We start from the raw sequence: 17612 nt of genomic DNA, 5'->3' as shown, positions 1-17612 counted from the left end.
TTTAGTATCGTGCCAAGTTTTTAACTTTGTGTGTTTTTAAATACATTACAACTGTGCCCTCGGTTCGCTTCTGATACGATAAATAAATATATATGTATTTGCTTAGCTTCCTGGGCGCCGATTAGCTGTCAAAAAGCGTCTATATTTGGGGGGAAGAGACTATGGGCTGTCATCTGCCCGCAGTGTTTGTTTTGCAGGGTATTTTTCAGGCTGAGCAGGCGGAGACAGAAAGGGCTTTCGGGAAGTGTAGTCCCGCTACGCCTTCGCTTCACGCGTTTCCTTACCGTGCGGACTCCATTTCCCAGAAGCGCGCGGGGGCTCCTGCTGCAGTCACGTGACCTTCCTCCTCGGGCGGAGCACAAACTCCGCCGCTCCGCCATTTTGTGAGCGACCGTCGCTGCTGCCGTTGTTAGCCGCTGCCCTCTCTCCGGATTGGCTCTCCGCCGCCGCCGGTTCCTTGCCTTTCCCTCTTCCTTCCGGCCTACTGCAGAACCTGAGGCAGACCCGGGCGGACCCAGCCGCGGCCTTTTCCCCCCGAGCAGCGCCCAGCCACACAATCGCATGTCCACTATCCAGAACCTCCAATCCTTCGGTAAGAAGCCGCGTCCTTCTCTCCTCAGGTTTGGCCTCAGAGAAAAAGCCCGGGCCTGGTTGGTGTGCCTCTCGCTTCTGAGCCGCTGATGGGGGCTGCGAAGCCTGGGCCTTCCTTTCATCCCTGTTCTCGATTCCTCTTTGGCCTAAAAACCGCCTTGCATGAGGAGCTGTCCGTTGACAGCGGTGCTGCTTTACTTGCCAACGAGCTTACCATTCATTTCCTTTATACAGTAGAGTCTCACTTATCCAACACTCGCTTATCCAACGTTCTGGATTATCCAACGCATTTTTGTAGTCAATGTTTTCAATATAACGTGATATTTTGGTGCTAAATTCATAAATATAGTAATTACAACATAACATTACTGCGTATTGAACTACTTTTTCTGTCAAATGTGTTGTATAACATGATGTTTTGGTGCTTAATTTGTAAAACCATAACCTAAATCGATGTTTAATAGGCGTCTCCTTAATCTCTCCTTATTATCCAACATATTCGCTTATCCAACGTTCTGCCGCCCCGTTTATGTTGGATAAGTGAGACTCTACTGTATATAACCCACGCCTTAGCATGAGCAAACTTCACCTGTGTTTTGGGCTTCAACTCTCACAATTCCGAACAGCCTACTGGCCTTCTTTATTGCCTTGATTCTACAGTCATGCCTTGTAGCCTTTACTATATCTGTAGTCCTTTGTTAAATGATTTGATTGTGACAGGTATTGTCACAGCTGCCCATTGGGTTTCTACTTGTTGGCAAAGATTTGGTTGGCATTGCCTATTTTGCTGCCTAGGTCAGCTGGAATTTCGTCCTCTGGGCTTTTCTCTTCTTCTGCTCTCATTATTTCCCCATAGAGAACCCCAAGAACCATTGTTTATGTTGCTGAAATACCCCTTGTGTTGTGTGAGTGTGCATTTAGCTAAAAATGTGTCAGAATTTAATTAGAGGCTTGCATTTTATTGATAAGTGCAGAACTGAGGCAAGCCTGTGATTCCATTCTATAATTTTCGCCATTGGTATTTTGAACGCATCTGATGGAGTAAATTGAAACTGGATTTTAAATTTTGTGGTTGTTTTAGTAGGGTTGTATGTTTTTGTTTTATGATGTTTAATTCTTTTGTATGGTTTTCCTTTTTGGCAATTGTATGTTTTGCCTTATGTTGGAAACCAACCTGAGTCCTCTTGGGGAGATAGGGCAGTATATAAATAAAGTGTTGTTGTTGTTATAAGCCTAAGTGCTGCCTGTGGGCTGTCTGGTCATGTTAAACCAGCTAACATAAATGATATCACACCTAAGTGCTCCTCCTTTGATCTAGAATGCTTTGCTTAGCCTTGGTGCAGAAAATGTAGTTATCATTTTTTTATTACAACCATAGACCACCATATGTAATTAGACTATTTGCAAATGCATGACCCAGCTTATTGTTCCCTGTATAACATTCTGTCTAGGGGCCTTCCACACAGCCATATTTATTTATTTTGTATCAAAAGCATTGCATAAATTAGTATAAAACTGATTAAAATAGAAGGTGCACAAGCGGCTCAATATCTTTTGACCAAAAACTGGCAACAGCAATCGCATTGTCTTTAGCCTCTAGCAATTCAAAACTCAAAAGCAATGCTTTTGGGTTTGAAAAGATTCGCCGTTTACAAGAAACGTTGCCTAGGGGATGCCCAAATGTATTTACTCAGTCTTAGAGGAGGCTTTTTCTGTGTCCCCCACACAGCCATGTAACCACATGCATCCTAGACCCCTGTCCATACTGGCTGGTAAAAGAGGCCAGAGGGAGTTGGCCGAGTGGGTGAAGGTGGTGGTTATTGCCTCCTTACAGGAAAGCAAGATTCCAGCCAGTGTAAAAGAAGCTGTAATAAAACTGCTCTTGAAAAAAACGTCACTGGACCCCATTCAATTGAACAACTTTTGACCAGTTTCCAATCTCCCATTTTTGGGCAGAGTCATGGAACATGTGGTGGCCTCGCAACTCCAGGTGTTCTTCAAAGACACTGATTATTGGGATCCTGTGCAGTCTGGCTTTAAGCCAGGAAATGCCTTGCCGCCCTACATGAGAGCCATGAGTGAGTTAGGGCCTTTTACCCTAGCACTCAAGACCTGGCTCTTTACTAGAGCTTTTAATCTATGTTAATTTTATCAATATTTGTATGTATGTATTTTTATCCTTTACAATTTTATCTTGTAAATCGCCTAGAGCATCGTGGATGGAGGGCGATTAATAAGTAATTAAATGATGATGATGATGATGATGATGAAATGGAACTAAAAAAGCCTTGGTCACTTTAGTGGATAATCTGCCTAGGGAACTTGACAGGAGGAGTGTGTCCCTGTTGGTTCTCCTGGAACTCTCAGCAGCCTTCAGTGCCGTTGACCACAGTATACTTCTGGGAATACCTTGTGGGAATGAGGCCTGGAGGTACTGTTCTGCAGTGGCTCCAGTTCTTCCTGAAGGGTCTCTCTCAGAAAGTATTGCTGGGGGACACCTGCCCAGCCCCACAGCCTTTGTCCTGTGGGGTCCCGCAGGGCTCAGTATTGTCTCCCATGTTGTTTTAACATCTACATGAAGCCTTTGGCAGAGTTCATCCAAAATTTTGGAATTCCATGTCATCTGTACGCAGATGACATTCAACTCTACTACTCCTTTCCACTTACTGCTAAGGAGGCTGTTCAGGTCCTGAACAGCTGTTTGGCAGGTTTGGCAGCTGTGATGGTCTGGATGAGGGCGAACAAATTGAAATTGAATCCAGACAAGACAGACGTACTCCTGATCAGTCTCAAGGCCGAACAGGATATAGGGTTGCAGCCTGTGCTAGATGGGGTTACACTCCCCCTGAAGACACAGGTTCACAACTTGGGAGTTCTGCTGGACTTATCCATGAGCCTGGAACCCTAGGTTTCGGCGGTGGCTAGGGGTGCTTTTGCACAATTAAAGTTTGTGCACCAGTTGTACCCATACCTTAGGAAGTCATACTTTGCCATGGTAGTCCATACTCTGGTTACATTCGGAATAGACTACTGCAAAGTGCTTTATATGGGGTTGCCTTTGAATACTGTTCGGAAGCTTCAAATGGTCCAACGGGTGGCAACCAGATTGCCCACCGGAGTGGGGTACAGGGAGCACACAACTCCCCTGTTACGCCAGCTCCACTGGCTGCCAGTCATCTACCAAGCACAATTAGAAGTGCTGGCTTTAGACTATAAATCCCTAAATGGTTGTGGCCCAGCTTACCTGTCCGAACTTATTTCCCTCTATGAACTATCTTGAAGGTTAGCATCGTCCGGGGAGGCCCTGCTCTTGGTCCCACCTCCATTGCAGGTGCAACTGGTGGGGACGAGAGACAGGACCTTCTCAGTGGTGGTCGCTCATCTATGGAACTCCCTCTCCAATCAAATTAGATCAGCCCCTTTTCTCTTGGACTTCAGGAAAAAACTTAAGACGTGGCTTTGGGATCAAGCTTTTGACAAATTATTGGAGTGCAATAAGTAACCTTGAATCAAAGTGATTGACAAATGGAAGGGCCCTGGATTATGATTTGGATGGCATGATTTTAATTGTTTGGCTTTAATTGTAACTTATTTTAATGTGTATGGCATTGAATTGTTGCCTGTTGTAAGGCCTCCTTGAGTCCCCTCCGAGGTAAGAAAGGCGGGATACAAATATGGTAAATAAATAAGAAAGATACAAACAGTGCCTTTTCTGTAACACCTTCCCCCCTCCCCCCCCATTATGCATCTTCCAGAGTCTCTGTTCCTGATCTGGCTCTTTTGGTCAGAATGCATGTGGATTCTTTTAGCAATAACAACAACCACTGTCCTAACAGAATTTGGTTTATAATCAATTGTAGTACAGTAGAGTCTCACTTATCCAACATAAACGGGCCAGCAGAACATTGGATAAGAAAAATGTTGGATAATAAGGAGGGGTTAAGGAAAAGGGGAATGGGAAACATTAAACATCAAATTATGTTATGATTTTACAAATTAAGCACCAAAACATCATGTTTTAAAACAAATCGACAGAAAATGCAGTTCAACACACAGTAACGTTATCAAGTCATTACTGTATTTATGAATTTAGCACCAAAATATTGCATCAATGTATTGAAAACACTGACTACAGAAACATTGGCTACTAACAAATCGACTACAAATAAAGATAGAATTGCATAAAATAAACGTACAGTAACCACATTGTCTAAAATTAAATCAGTAAAAAGTTCAGTCCTTGCTGCCTAGTGAAACAGCTGTGGATCTGGGCGGGAGGCAGACTGCGTTGGATAATCCAGAATGTTGGATAAGCGGATGCTGGATAAGTGAGACTCTACAATGTAGACTCTACATTCTAGTTCTGCTGATTTATGACTTAGTTATCCTGACAGCATTTTCAGAGAGACTTTATTTTGGTACAGTAGAGTCTCACTTATCCAACTTAAACGGGCCAGCAGAATGTTGAATAAACAAAAATGTTGGATAATAACGAGGGATTAAGGAAAAGCCTATTAAATGTCAAATTACGTTATGATTTTACAAATTAAGCACCAAAACATCATGTTTTACAACAAGTCTGCCACTTGTTTGGGAGCGTGGCTGCACTTATGTTGTTGTTGGGCAAGTTGGCTCGCTGCGCATTGCTGCCTAGAGAAACATTGCTGCCTAGAGATCCAGGTGGGAGGCAGATTGCGTTGGATAATACAGAATGTTGGATAAGAGGAGGTTGGATAAGTGAGACTCTACTGTGTCTTGCAAACTGGCAACACACCTGCCCAACACATGTTTTTTTACTTCTTACTGCAGAGATTATTGATAATTTTCTCCCCTCCACAAAACTGGTAATTAAATTGTATTCTTTGGAAAGATTCAATCCAGAAGCCAGCCCTACTTGTAATGGGACAGCATCCTTCTACGGATGTTTTTAAAAGGCCCGTGGCCTAGTTACTTTCTGACATTCTCTTGAGTATAACCCCAATTCTCCCTGAGGTGATATCTATTTAGACTGCACATGATGATTGTAATGGTGGAATGTTTCTTAGCACCCCAAATTGGTATGTTTGGGTAAGAAGTGGACTAGAGCTCATTTTTATGAAGCTTCAATTTGGAGAATGGTTCTTCTGTGGCAGTGCATTCACACACATATGCTCCAGTCTAATCTAGTCTAGGTTGGTTAACTATTAGGGGTTTAGAATTTTATTGACCAGCTGCAGAATCCTGAAGATCCATTCCGTCTTCATCCTGTTGTGTTCTCACCTTGGGATGTTCTTGCTGTTTTGCAACATTTCTGTTGCACTGGGGATACTTTTAAAAATCCTCTATAGATCTTTTTCAAACAGGAAGTGCTGTGTCCTCTCAAAAACCTTGGAATAATCTTGTTTTGCAACATTTCTGTTGTGCTAGGGATAGCAGTGTTACTTTTTAAAATCCTCTATAGACCTTTTTCAAACAGGAAGTGCTGTGTCCTCTCAAAAACCTTGGGATAATCTTGCCATTTTGCAACATTTTTGTTGCATTAGGGATAGCAGTGTTACTTTTAAAAATCCTCAATACACCTTTTTGAAATAGGAAGTGTTTAGATATGTCCTTTTTTGCTTTCTGTTTTCAAGAAGGGCATGTTATGTTAAAGGGTGGCCTCTACTCATTTTTAAAAGGTAGAGGTACAGAATTGTCAAGGCACAAGGAACACTAGTATTAAGGAGGGGAGTCATTGCTTAACTCTGGTTTCATACATTAGTACCTAAGAGAGTTTCCTTTTTCACCCACCAACCTAGGGATGCATTTCTCCAGTTTCCAAGGATTTTATCTTGGTAGTTCTATAGGAACACTTGTCCTTGAATTTTCATAAACTACTTTTTCCTCAGGAATTGTAAACATTTTATCTGTGTTTTATGCTTTTCCTAATTGGTTCTAATAATTTGTCAGTTGGTGTGGGTGGCATATTTGGATTTATAAAGTGGTACTCTGCTTGCTTGCTTGCTTATTTCTTTGTATTCTGAGTTTTTTCCAAGGTTGAAACAAGGTTCCAGTTCCAGGGATATTTTAGTCAGGGACAATCAAATATTTGTGAGAACTTGAAGACTGATTCAATTCAGTCTTTTTAGATAGGTTCAAGGAGTGCTATAATGGTGGGTTTTTGACATACCTGTGTTTTATCAACAACAGTTTGTATGGCAACATCCAAAGAAGACTCCAAAAATGGAGGAAACTGTGTTGATCTAAAAAAATTCAGTGTTCATCTCCATTAGTGACAGGCTTTTGGCAAAACTGATTTATTCTTTGCATATTCATATTCAAGCTATCCTCTCGATTTCAACAGGGGAAACTCACAATAATACAGAGTTTCTGGGGAAAATATTTTTCTCCAGCTATTATGGGGATTGCAGTCCAATTCAGAGACAAGTCTGGAAAGTGGGGGGCAGATCATGTCATAATTCCTTATAATAAAGATTTTAAAAATTTCATGAGGCATTGATCCTGGTCCAGCTAGCATGGTTTTTAGACCTGAGCGCTATAGTTTAATAACCTCTAGAAAGCCAGGGGTTATTCAGCCCTTTTCTAAAGCTAAGAGTAGATTAGTAGGAGATTCTTTCCTTAAACTTCTGCCCTTCCTTTCCATAATTTACTTCCTCGTTTATTTGTTTTGTTTTGTTTTCCAGAATATAGTTCTACTCTTTTGGTGAAGATAAGCCTGTCACTGGGTTCTACCAACTCAGACTGCATGTGTGGTATCACATGACCAGCTACTCCTTCTACATCCGCTGCAGGAATTGTGTGGCACTTCATGTGTATTGGGTGCAGCTCCAAGTGCTTCCTACCATTAATTCTGTTGGCTAGAGGTGCTTGGAGTTGCATTTCAGCAACATCTGGAGGATTGCACAGTTCCCACCTTTATTCTACAAAATAAAAAACAGAATCCCTGTGACACAGAGACTTCGCATGCCAGAGAGAAGATACTAACCTCTTTCCTTGTAGTAACAAATGGTACATCCTAGGCACAGGCTTATCATCTTTGTGAGAGCCAGTTTTCGATATATTGAAATCTGGGAGCCACTCAGTACAACTTCTACTCAGCCAGTAGTTAAAACATTAGTCTGCATGCCATGGTCATTTAGAATGATTGCATTTAAAAATGGCATCTGCAGATAGTATACATTTTTATTTGGCACTGTAGAATCTGCAATATGTACCTAGTGTTTATGTTGGGTTTCCCATTCCCCTGTAATCTGCCATAACTTTATCCTCTAAATCCCCTAGGTACTAGGAATGGGTGGGAGGTTTTTTAAATGACTGATCTATGATTGTAACAAAGTTGATTGGTCAGTGCGTAAGCTCAACAAATCTATCTAGTGGCTGGTTTGAACCAACAGTGGGCACTGGCCCCAGAATCTCGCCTCTACAGTGCACAGGACTTGCACGAATGACTAACAGTGGAAGGAGTTTTTTTGACAGTGGATGGAACTTTCCTGACTTGGGTTAATTGGATGGCCTAAACTTCAGAAAATGCTGGAAATGGATCTTCCTCAGGTTGAGCATCAAACATCTTTACACTTGTAGACAAACAGTGAAACTTTCACACTTGATGTACAGAAGAGTTGGTGAGTTTGAGGGGACAAATTGACAAAGATAATGTTAAATATTCTTCTCATAAAAAAGTATTGTGGCATGCTACATATAGGTTTCTAGTATGTTTGTTCATTTGTCATGTATTGTGAATATCGGTATTTTTAAGTATTTGAGTGAGTCTTCAAAATGAGGTGGCATTTGGATTACTTTGCATTAAAAATGTTTAAAAATGATCCAGGTTCAGATCTTTTGGAATAATTTACCAAAACTAACCAATATACACATTGCCACATATGATTATATTCCCACAATTATATTTGTGAGAATATGAATAGAGAAACAGTACTATTTCCTGAGAAAGGCAAGTTATTCTCCTAATGAGAGTCAGTGTGGTGTAGTGTCTTGAACTTTGAACCACAACTCTGGAGAGCAGGGTTAAAATCCATGCTTTCATCCAATGGAAGCCCATTAGGTAACCTTGGACTAGTTGTATTCTCTGAGGAAGGCAAAAGCTATCTCTCCTTTAAACCAATCCTGCAAAGAAAACCCCATGATAGATTCACATTAAAGTTGCCATAAGTCAGGAACAATTTACAGGCACCTACCAACACTGACTGCTAGTATTCTGCCAATTAGGAGAATAATGACTGCATTTAGGAATTTGGTGAGCTCCATTAAACTAACTCCTGTGGATTTCCCCCCTACAGACCCCTTTGCTGATGCAACTAAGGGTGACGACTTACTCCCGGCAGGGACTGAGGACTACATCCATATAAGGATCCAGCAACGAAACGGCAGAAAGACACTAACTACTGTTCAAGGGATTGCAGATGACTATGACAAAAAGAAACTTGTGAAAGCCTTCAAAAAGGTAGATGACTGTGTCTCAGATCTTAAAGTGTTTGAGTTTGAAAGATTTGTGTCAGAAAACTAAACTCTTAGTACCAAAGGGTCAGGAACGAGTACTTTTAGTCATAAGATTGTGAGAGATTAGCAGAGATGTGAGGCCCCTCTTACACTGCCATATAAAATCCAGATTACTGTATCTGCTTTGAACTGGATTATATGGCAGTGTAGACTCATATAATCCTGTTCAAAGCAGATAATGTGGATTATCTGCTTTGATAATCTGGATTGTATAATATTGTAGAAGGGGCCTGATCAGCCTAAAAGCCTGCCTAGTCCAGCATCTTGTTCCCACAGTGGGCAATCATGAAGTCTGTGGGCAACCCACAAAAGCATTCTGCTGTTCATTCCCTTGAGCAGTATAAGTATTCATCAGTTAGTGGAGTAGATGTGTTTCTGGGCATTACTTCTTTAACAGCAAATTTGTTATCAGAGGCAGAAGCCACATGGAATGAATAGGGATAGGTTCCTGTTCCCGTTCAATACTAGAGCAATTTAATGTTTCATCAAAACATTTTATTCAGCACTAACTAAAGGTACATGTGGAAACCAGAACGTCAGATAAGGTCTGTTTAAGTAAACCAAAACCTTTTGAAACTTTGAGAGACGTCCTGAAGGTTTCTTCCTAAATTCATCCAAGGATGACTTCATCATTGGTTTCCAAATATTTAGATCAATGTTATTTTAATATGTGTATGGTTGCTGGCAAAGGAAGCTTATCTGCTCCTCCCTGTTGTCCCTGGTTTGATGTTAACAAATGCTAAGTGATGAAACCTGAGGTTAGCTGATGTTTACCTTGCCTGTTGTCGCTGTTACACACACAGCTATAGTAGCATCAGGTACAGTAGAATGGTACAGTAGAATACCATTGTTTTCCAGCTTGAGCTTCTTTGCATTGATTACTTCAGATGCCCTTCAGAAACATGACACCAAAAGCCTGTTTTGGCAGCCCTGCTTTACTACCTTCTTAATGCTGATGCTGCTAAAAGACTTGTGACTAGACAGATGGAGAGGAAGGGAGACTGGGCCAGCATAAAAGACCTTATAAAAAGAAAGTCCTGTGTCAGGCTTTGTAAACAGAAGTATGCTTCTATGCCATTTTGATACCTGGAGTATTATGTGGCCTTTGATAGCATTCTCCATGAAAATCAGAGAATTAGACTGGCCTACTGTGGAAGACTAGCGGGCTGCATTAGCCACACCTGGTCCTGCTAAAATAACAGTAATACTGTTTTGCTTCCAAGCACCCTCTGTGACATGGGGGCATGCTTTCTGGCCTTTCTGGGTCCCTGGAGGATATTTCAGGACAAAATTTTGAGGCAATTTTTAAAATAATAAATCACAATTTCATTTTCATACTTGGGTGGCTGGGAGGCCTAAGCATATTGAAATTCCTGTTGTTGTTATTTCTGTTATTTTTATATGCCAAAGGAAACTCAGAATGGCTAACATTAAAAACCATAGCAATGTTTGAATTAAAACCTAACACACGTAAACAATAAAATAATATTAAACATAGCAATATTAAAAATACACAATTAAAAAGCAATAAAACAATTATCCAAATCTATTAAACTACAAGAAACACAGAACCCCCTGGCTTGTTTTTTTTTTTAAACAATTTCATATTTAAAAATGTTCTTGAAAAATAAGGTTAGCCTCCCACCAGAAGGACAGAAGGGAGGGGACCATTCTAGTTTCCCTAGTCAGGGAGTTCCAGTATCTGCACAGCTTAGAGATCATTTTGTAGCCTTTTTGCCACCACCCCCCCCCCCCCCAAAGACTCCTAAGAGTCAAACAAATAGCCTTAGGGATTGTATGTGGCACGTGAGCTGCTCTTTGCAACCCCCACTCCTTTTTAGGTTCTCTTGGACTAGAAAGACAGTGACATTGGTTTCAGTAATTGGTGTTTATGCTGCCTTCTAAAATGAATAGAACTTCTGATTTCATTTAAATCTTTTAAGTGAATCTAGGCCATACAAAGTGGTGTATGTGCTCTCCGCGAAAAGCAACCAGAATTCAGTCACTTGTTTTTAGAAAAGGAAGTTGAAAACATTGGGTTGAGTTTTTCATATTCAGTTTAGTGCCTTTTCTAGCAGGAGTAAAAAAAAGTGAGGGTGGAGCACAGGTGTGGAGTAAAGGGAAGAGTCATAGTCAGATGGCATGGAAAGATAACTTAAATGAAGTACAGTGTTCCCTCACTACTTCACGGTTCACTTTTCGCGGATTCGGTCTTTCACGGTTTTTCAATGAACTCTAAAAGACTATGTTAAATAATAAAAAATTACAATTTACAGCCTAAGGAAGGGAGGAAGGAGAAGCCAAAGGAAGAGAAAAGGAGCCCAGGCGGCAACAGGAGAAGAAGGAGGCGATTTATCAACACACGATTGGTTGATAAAGACTTAAAATAGTGTATAACTACTAAAAGAATGTATAAATATTAAAATAAACATAGTGTCCCTACTTCGTGGATTTTCACTTATTGTGGGTGGTCCTGGAACCCTAACCCCAGCAATAAATGAGGGAACACTGTATACCTGAGGCATAGGAAAAGCAAAATGAGATACTGTGCACATTCAGTTTGTGGTAGTCACATATAGGCGAAGTGTATAGAATAGCAGTTACAGGGAAAATGAGAAACTGAGCTAGAAGCTTCTTGGATTCCTACATTTTGTAGTCCTTGCTTAGCTCAGAATTATATAATTGTTCTGAGCCATGACCTCAGAAATCGAGGAAATTCTACAAAGATAATTGCTAAGAACAAAACACAGCTGTAAAACACTGCTTGTTTTGTTGGTGCTTGTTTTATGAACAAAAACAACTAAAATTGTGGCTGCTCGATCTCTGTTTTGATCAGTCAGATCTTGATTCTGCGTGTTTCATGCGTCATTTTTTTCTCTCTGCAGAAATTTGCCTGTAATGGTACTGTGATCGAGCATCCAGAATACGGGGAAGTGATCCAGTTGCAAGGTGACCAGAGAAAAAACATTTGCCAGTTCCTCCTTGAGGTGAGTTCTCCTCCAACAGATACTTAGCGGTGAAGTCTGCTAATGCAAGTCATGGCATCTGCTTTGGATATTGTGATATACTTTTGGCTCTGCCCATAGTGATTGATGACTAAATAAGTCACTACCCTAGTAGTTATGAGATATGTTGGTGATTTGCCTAACTTGATACAGTAGATCCGGTTATCCGAGATAAACGGGAAAGCCAAATGACAGATAACTGGAACTGTTGGATAATAGGGAGGCCTGGCACTTGTGGAAGGTAAGAGCCTCCTCCCTTCGGCAAGCACCTGGTTTGGAGATGCCCAGGCCGTGTTGCTGCCTAGCAACATGCACCAGGCTTCTCCAAAGTGTTGGTGCTTGCTGAAGGGAAAAGGCTCTTCCCTTCGGCTAGCACCCGGTTTAGGGAAGCCTAGTTCATGTTGCTAGGCAGCAACACCTGGCTTCCCTAAACTGGGTGCTTGCCAAAGGGAAGAGTCTCGTTCCTCCAGAAAGCACGTCAGATAATACAATAGGTCAGATAAATGGGAAAAAACTACCTGGTCAAAGGAGGAGGACGAAGGACGAGAAGGAACTCTACCAGCCCTTCCAGACATTTACTGCCCTTCCTTCTTCCCAATCGCACCCCTGATTTTTTTATTTTTATTTTTTGCTTTATTACTTTAAGAATTGCACCTTAATCTTCCTGCAGAGTTTGGCTTGCAATAAGATGGGCCCTCTGTATCTACAAATTCAACCATCCACAGCTTGAATATTTATGTTATCTATCTATCTCAAAACATTGCCATTTTATATGAGACATCATCATAATAATATACTTTATTTGTATCCCGCCCCAACAACAACAACAAAACTTTATTTATATACCTCTCTATCTCCCGTGGGGATTCAGGGTGGTTTACACATGGTAAACATTCAATACCAACATACAGCATACAACAGTCCAATAATAAAACAATAGTTAAGTATAATAAAATTTAAACAGTGTATTCTTTTGGTATAAAAACAGTTTAGATTACTCCATTGGGTGATTTAACAACCAATGGGATTTCTTTCCGGATAGGTCAAGATAGCTTTAAGAGCTAAGGTAAGGGCCAAGTAGTAAAAATAACATAAAGCCAGGGGTGAAGTGTGAATGGATAACAAGGAGCATAGGCCAGGATTACAGCACTTCAGACCTGCTGAGTAGCTACAAGGGTTAAACTAATTAAACTAGCACCCTAAACAAATTTGAAGGAAGTGGGTAAAGTGCAGAACAAGGATCGTATGGTGGCCAGGCGGCGTCTAGGGTTTTAGGTTAGTCACTTCCAAAAGCCTGCTGAATCCACCAGGTTTTCAGATCCCTACAGAAGGATGATACTGATGGGAATTGCCTTATCTGTTTGGGGAGAGTGTTCCAGAGGCAAGGGACCACCGCCAAGAAGGCCCTCTCCCTCGTCCCCACCAGCCGTACTTGGGATGGCAGTGGGAGTGAGAGGAGGGCCTCCCAGGAGGATCTAAGGATCCACACCGAGATATAGAGGGAGATGCGATCACGAAGATAGGCGGGGCCGAACCCCTTTATCTCCCCCAAGGGACTGAGGGCGGCTGACAACATAAATACAGTAACATATATCAAATAAAATAGATTATTAATAACACATTAGAGCAATATAAAAACAAACAAGGTAAGCTAAAACATAAGTAAACAGCATTAACAATAAAAATTATAAAATTAGTTAAAACACCACCATTCCTGTGAATTAAAAAAGGCCTACTACTCGAGGAGTATCCATGTAAACAGAGGTCTTGTCCAACATTACAGTGTTGGTTAATCATTGTCAAAAGCCTGATGATACAGCCATGTCTTCAAATCCCTCCTAAATGTCGGCAGGGTAGTTGCTTGTCTAATTTCCCTGGGGAAGGCGTTCCAGAGCCGGGGGCCACTACTGAGAAGGCCCTCTCCCTTGTCCCTACCAGCCTCGCTTGCAATTGGGGAGGGATCGAGAGGAGGGCCTCCCCAGCTGACCATAAGGCCCAAACTGGTTCATATGGGGAGATGCGGTCATGTAAATAAGGGACACTCTCTTGCATATCATAGGATTTGAGCATCCATGGGTTTTGGTATCCACTTCCGGTCCTGGAACCAAACCTCAGTAGATACTGAAGACCACTATGTTTTACTTAAGAGCTTGATTTTTATGTACAGTACTTGGAAGATAGGCATGCCCAAATTGTTGTTGCTGTGGTACAATTGGTTCTCCATACCCACAGGTTTAACTGTCCGATATTCAAAAAAATAGTTTGATTTGTGTATCTATTTTATATACCCAAGGTCATATAAAAGCTTATTGGGCAAAAAGCGGTCACAAGCTGAAATAATTTAAGAATCTCTGCTGTAAATCATGGTGCTTAATCCTCCACATCCAGCACACGGCTTCAATTGTGTCTTGGTGGAGATGGTAGTTGTAACCATAGGAAAGCTCACTGCCATTTACTTCTCTTCTGCAGGTTGGCATTGTTAAGGAGGAGCAGCTGAAAGTTCATGGCTTCTAAAATGTCAGTGCTCATATGAAGAACTTTGCAGGTTGTGTTCATACCCAGGCTCGCTATTCTGTGAAATATGGTTCTTTGCAGTAAATGGACTTCCCATTCAAAACCTGATTTGCTTTTGCATGACGACAGAAAACATATGGAATGTAGGCTAGAAACACATAAGAAAACTGCAGTAAGATGGTAACACAAGATCCTTGAGAATTTTAACACATTTCCAATGGAAATGTTCTCCTGCTGATAGTTCAGTGTATTACTTTTCACCTAATTTAAATGTTGTATTAAAACCATGTGTGTTGCTGCTTAAATAAAATGTCTCTTATCTTAACCTCTTGAGTGTTCGGGATCCATTAACCAAAGGCCTTCAAGAAATTGTAATAATATTAGTAGTTCCTCGGCTATTGGCAAATAGGTAAAGCTTCACAAAAAAATATTCAACATAAGATAAGCACAACTACATTGATTAGACATTTTCACCGGATTGCATAAAAGTATGTGGTTGAGTGTAATAAAAACTGACAATTGCTTGTTTATTATCAGGACTGTATGGTGAACTTAGGCATAATGAGGTAAAGTGCAACTTATGTCTTGAAAATGATTGCTGTTGCTGGACTTTGGTCTAAAATCCTTTTCCATGCCAGTTTTAAAATATGCTGTATTATAGAAGCTTCTCTAGGGCTTACATTATTCATAATATAAGCTTATTCATATCAGTTTTAGTCTTTTGTTTTTTATAGCAAAAATGTGATTGTATTAAGCAGCAACCGCAGGGACAGCGGTTGCTGCTTAATTTAGGTATTTTTTCCTGACTTCATGAAGGCAAAGCATATCAGTGAGGAAGTGCCTGATGTTTTAGTAAGCTCTTGAGAGTTCAGAAGGAGCATTGGAAGACTTAAAATACATAGCTGCAAGATGAATTTTAGTTTCCCATTCAATAAACCACTGTGGAATTGATATAATAATCCTTTTGTCTAATCCTTCTCTGACCTTACTGGATTATATACTTTAAACATTTTTTTCATGAAAATACATGATGATAAGGTAAACCTGGATTGTTACTACTTGAATCCTCTTTTTCCCCGGTTATAAATAGATGGATTGACATTCGTGAGCATCACAGTTGCTTACTATGTTCTGTGCGTTTCTAAGGACAACTATTTGAAATCTTTTCTAAATGCATTTTAATATTGGCAGGTGTCTTCACCTGACCAGAGGATTAGAAGACCTTTGTATCAACCTGATTGAGTTGACATTAGGAGCCCCCAGATGGCGTAGTGGACTAAGTGACTTGAAGGTTGGATTGCTGACCTGAAAGGTGCCAGGTTCGAATCCCACCTGGGGAGAGTGTGGATGAGCTCCCTCTATCAGCTCCAGCTCCATGCGGGGACATGAGAGAAGCCTCCCACAAGGATGGTAAAAACATCAAAAACATCCGGGCGTCCCCTGGGCAACGTCCTTGCAGACGGCCAATTCTCTCACTCCAGAAGCAACTCCGGTTGCTCCTGACACGAAAAAAAAAAAAAGTTGACATTGAGTAGATACCACAGATCAATTGTTTATACGGCAATGTCTGTTTGGATCTGCTCCAGTGTCTGTTAAATCAAAGTAGGTTATGAGACATGATAATCGCAAGAAACCAGTTTAAGGAGTGTGTCTCTTAATACTTCCAGTGTGTAGCCAGACTGAGTTATTTTCAGGAGATACTGTTTGAGGTAGTGACATGAAGTCCTTGAATTGTTCAAATTTTCATATGTTTGGGTTATATTGAGTCTCATTTTGGGGACCTCTGTTTCATATAGCCCACACTGGAAAGCAGGAATAGTGAATGTACTTTCAGCTGTTGCACCATACAGTCTTATGGTACTTTAATGGATTATGTTTATATCGATATTGTAAGAATTTATATGCCTGACTTGTGAGAGCTACTTTGTTTTGATCATGCCAACTCATAGCCTAATCCTTAACTAGACGTTGGTCTGACAGCACCATCATCATTTTCTTCACTCTGGGAGATCCACTTGCCTCATCTGGGGCAGAAGAGAAGGGAAGCTGAAGAAGAGCTGCAAAGACTCTTTAGGGAATGGCAAGTTTACTCAGAAAAATTACTTTGGTGCTCAGGCTCACCAGTTTCCAAAGACACATGCTTGAATCATGGTTGAGCTTTTCCTACCTACCCTACCTTGCATGCATGCATACATGCCTGAACCATTGCTGTAATATGTGGACACTGATACAGGTGCCTTGTTAGTAAAAATAAAAGTTTGCTGATCCTGTTGCTTCCTCATACAGTTCTTTGTATGAGGAAGAAGTCTCATAGGAGACCAAACAAAACTCAAGGATTCTAAGACTACATGACTGGTAATGAAACTGGTTAGTACTGTTAACTACCCCAGCTAGATCAGGAGTGAGGAAATCGGCTCTAAAAATATCAGTGTCAATCTCATCATCCAACATAGTCAGTGATGAGAAATGAAGAGAATTTTAGCCTAACATTTTAGAGAATCACACCCGCATTTCTGAGCTGTATTCAATGTATTCATTTTTTGGAACCTCTTAAAGACCTATTATGTGGTTTTTACCTGAACATGTTTACCAGTTGATCCAAATGAGCTATGTGCATGGAAAAAGTGAGATTGGTTTGTTTCACTAATGGCTGCTTGATCTCCAAATTGACTGACTGAATAAACTATATGCAAAAGCTGTATTCAGGAACGTTTGTTTTGTTTATACAAGAAGATTACAAAAATGGTTCTAAGAATAGTGATCACTCCTAAGCCATTTTCTACACTTTGGAATATTTAGGATTAATTTCAGCTTTGGATGCGGTGTTCTCTGTCACTCCAACAGAAATATTAACACACTGGCTGCTGCCCTAACAAACACTTTGTGACTTGATTTGGTAAATGAGGAAACTACAGGGTGTATCAAAAAGATGGACCCAATTTCAAAGCAGTATATTTCATGATTGCAAGGCAACACATTACAATTAAACACAAAGTTACAAGTAAT

At 40.8% G+C, this 17612-nt stretch overlaps 1 protein-coding gene across 2 annotated transcripts; it reads left to right on the top strand.

Annotated features, from left to right (window-relative positions):
• The first annotated feature begins 455 nt into the window (after positions 1-455).
• eif1b (eukaryotic translation initiation factor 1B) lies at positions 456-17307 on the top strand. 2 transcript variants are annotated; one of them, XM_003223957.4, is made up of 5 exons: positions 456-592; positions 7254-8192; positions 8868-9031; positions 11973-12074; positions 14562-17307. In XM_003223957.4, exons 2-5 carry the CDS (start codon positions 8177-8179, stop codon positions 14604-14606), a joined length of 327 nt encoding a protein of 108 aa, XP_003224005.1. In that variant the 5' UTR covers positions 456-592; positions 7254-8176; the 3' UTR covers positions 14607-17307. The 2 variants fall into 2 exon arrangements, with proteins under 2 accessions (XP_003224005.1, XP_003224004.1); XM_003223956.4 differs by lacking the exon at positions 7254-8192 and having other exon boundaries at positions 459-592.
• Positions 17308-17612: the final 305 nt, after the last annotated feature.

The sequence above is a fragment of the Anolis carolinensis genome, chromosome 6, assembly GCF_035594765.1.
Source record: "Anolis carolinensis isolate JA03-04 chromosome 6, rAnoCar3.1.pri, whole genome shotgun sequence".
In the NCBI taxonomy this organism is placed as follows: Eukaryota; Metazoa; Chordata; class Lepidosauria; order Squamata; family Dactyloidae; genus Anolis; species Anolis carolinensis.
This window is presented reverse-complemented; position numbering and strand designations above follow the sequence as displayed.

Coding starts and splice junctions, on each gene's coding strand:
- eif1b (XM_003223956.4), top strand. CDS start 562: ATGTCCACTATCCAGAACCTCCAATCCTTCG. Junction 593..8,867: donor CCAGAACCTCCAATCCTTCG/GTAAGAAGCCGC, acceptor TCCCCCCTACAG/ACCCCTTTGCTGATGCAACT. Junction 9,032..11,972: donor TTGTGAAAGCCTTCAAAAAG/GTAGATGACTGT, acceptor TTCTCTCTGCAG/AAATTTGCCTGTAATGGTAC.